The sequence below is a fragment of the Sinocyclocheilus anshuiensis genome, unplaced genomic scaffold, assembly GCF_001515605.1.
Source record: "Sinocyclocheilus anshuiensis isolate Anshui unplaced genomic scaffold, SAMN03320099.WGS_v1.1 scaffold422, whole genome shotgun sequence".
Taxonomy (NCBI): Eukaryota; Metazoa; Chordata; class Actinopteri; order Cypriniformes; family Cyprinidae; genus Sinocyclocheilus; species Sinocyclocheilus anshuiensis.
Window position 1 is genome coordinate 1,164 of NW_015542329.1, and position 2,715 is coordinate 3,878.

General features: G+C 41.8%; 1 protein-coding gene across 3 annotated transcripts in view; it reads right to left on the reverse strand.

Moving 5' to 3' along the window:
* Window positions 1-81: 81 nt before the first annotated feature.
* LOC107690972 (oxysterol-binding protein-related protein 6-like) overlaps window positions 82-2,715 on the reverse strand; it is a 36,526-nt gene continuing 33,892 nt past the window's right edge. For 2 of the 3 annotated variants that reach the window (XM_016489413.1, XM_016489412.1), the window contains exons 11-13: window positions 587-720; window positions 392-484; window positions 82-310 (exon numbers count right to left, since the gene is read on the reverse strand). In XM_016489413.1, the coding sequence (XP_016344899.1) occupies window positions 113-310; window positions 392-484; window positions 587-720 (425 nt within the window). In that variant the 3' untranslated portion in view covers window positions 82-112. The remainder of the gene's footprint in view (window positions 311-391; window positions 485-586; window positions 721-2,715) is intronic. The other variant, XM_016489414.1, reaches the window with a different exon arrangement.

Below are 2,715 nucleotides of genomic sequence, written 5' to 3' on the forward strand. Positions count from 1 at the left end.
CAGCTTGTAACACTCCAAAGAGAAAGAAAACTTGAAATCGCATCATATGACCCCTTTAAGGTTTTATTATTCATTTGTCATTACATAACCATCAACATGTAAAGCTGATGGTTTAGCTAACTGTAGACGTACTGTGGCCTTCCTCTGGTTCAGAGTTGCTTGTGGTGACATCACTCAATCCAGATTCGTCAGAGGTTTCCTTTTCAGACAAATTCTCACAAATGACTTCACTGGCATCAAAATACTCTGCTGTACAGTCTGTTACTGAGGGTGTACGATTTAGCTTACGGTCCTGAGAGGGGGTGGCCTGCTTAATGACAAAAAGAGATTTATATGAAATAAACAAACAAAAACCATTACTTTAAAACTTCAGACATGGGGAAGCACACACCTGATCCTGGCACACAGTACAGTAGGACTCATCTGAGGAATCGGATGACAGTGACACAGAGTGAACTCTGGTTAAACGTGACTGCATCTCAAGCTAAAAACAAAAGTAAAGTCAGTAACTAGCACAATTTAAAGGTGACATCGGATGAAATTTTCACTTTTCTCCATCTTAAACAGCGAGGAAAAAAAAATTTACCTCTGAGAGGGTCGTGCACAATGTGGCCAACTGATCTGAGGTTGACTGCCGAAGGTCAGGTCCGGCCCAAGCCTGTCTGACTCGCTCACGCTCCAGAGCCAGGGATTCATGGATGGATTTGAAAGATGAATGTACTATAAAAAAAAGGAAGAATGAAAGAAAATACAAATTTAAATTTAAATTTAAAGTTTGAAACCAAACCGTCTTGCATTATTGTGTAGACTATTGAGCAACAAAATAACCTCATGGCACCATCTAGCTTCCAAGTTGTAAAGCTTTAGTAAGTTAATTGCAAATGGTATCTTTCTAAAACAACTAGAGATGTCAATTTACACAAATTTCCAATTAATATATGAATGGTTGACCTTAATACTGCATGTCTACTGCAGTGGCATGCAGTCACTGGCATTCGGTTTGGCCACCAATGGATATAGATATGGAATCTCGTGTTTTCTGCCCCGATGGCGCGTCTTTGTGGGTCTTCTCTTCAGGAAGAACACCAGTCTGCGAAAAGATGCCCCTTCATACAGCTGCCTCGTAGAGGGGGCTCTGGCTTGAGTGATTGGGTTCATTACCATCACCAATAGTGTTACACCATGCTACTAGACTAGACAGTGCTGAGTGATAGCCCACTCACATCCTGTCCATAGGTCTGGGCATTTGTGCTATATTGTGCCGTGCCATATTGTGCCATGCCACCGAGAAAGAAGTTCCTTCCTCAGGTTAATTTTCCAGAGAGGAGGTGTCGACAGGAGCTTGAGCTCCAAGAACCAAGCCTGGGTGGGCAAGTAGAGCACAACCAGCAGGACCCGTTCTCCTTCCTCCTGACCTAACACAATATTTGTGCAACCAGGCTCACTGGGGGAACGCACACTTGCGCAGTCCCCGGGGCCAGCTGTGTGCCAAGGCATCAGCAACTTGAGGCAGCTGATTTGCCAATGCAGCCAAGGCCCTGTCCAGGGTTCTGAGGCTGCACGCCTGTTGCAGCAACATCTCTGTGTGCCGCGGCACCATGCCCATCTTGGGACTTGAGTCTACAGCCAGTGCTGAAGCGGTTTCACATGCATCAACCTGAGCTGTATTACTGCCGCAGAGGATGCCATTTTCACTTTAATTTGTTTATTACCTTAAATCATAAACTTTACTTTTAATCAAAGTTTTACATAAACTATGACAAACCATTAAAAGAAAATAATTTTTCCCCTTCATTCAAGTGGTCAATTTATGCATGCTTGTTTTAGCAGATCATCAGTTCTTCATGGACATGTCCAAGTCCAAACTCTTTCCTTAGTTCAGTGACTATCATGCACGTCCAAAAGGAAGCTTTGATTGAGTAACTCTGATGACTTGAGCCGCAAACTGTTTTAGACAGTTTAGTACGATTCGCTGTTCACTAAAAATAACTGTTCCACAAGAACCTTTCGCTCGTGAACTGGACATCACCCTTGTGCTCAGGATTGTTTGCCTGTGGCTCTGGATTACAGGTAATAATGTTGTAAACAATGTTCAGTTTCGTGCACAGCACAGACCGATAGTTTTACTTCAGAAGACCTCAATATAACGTCAGGAGCCACGGGTATTAATTTTGTGTTGCCTGTATTTGTTTTGACACTCAAAGTTATGGTAGCCTTGAACTTGCATTGTATAAATCACCAAGGACCATGGATTCTTTACTCTCTAAAATTCTTCTTTACTGTTCTATTGAAAATCACCTACATCTTGACTTGGATGGGCTGAGGGTATGTAAATTAACAGCAAATTTTTCATTTTTGGGTTAACTATGTGTTTAACTGCCAGTTTACACTATGCTACTAGACAAAACAGTGCATCATTTCCATAGCAACGACTCTTTACTTCACATATATACACATTATAGTAGTTATTATGATCCACGTTATGTCATTTTTTTTGATTGATGACTTTGACATTTGACCCTCCCCCTTAGGGGTTAACCTTATGACCTTTTTAATGACCGTGATTAACCTGTGACCTCATCAATGAAGTAGGATATTGTCCTTTAATGTTCGGCGGATGTTCAAATGCCATCTGTTTGTAGCATATATCCGGGAGTGACATAATTAACCTGTGACCTCTATCATGAACTAGGATATTGTCCTTTAATGTTCGGC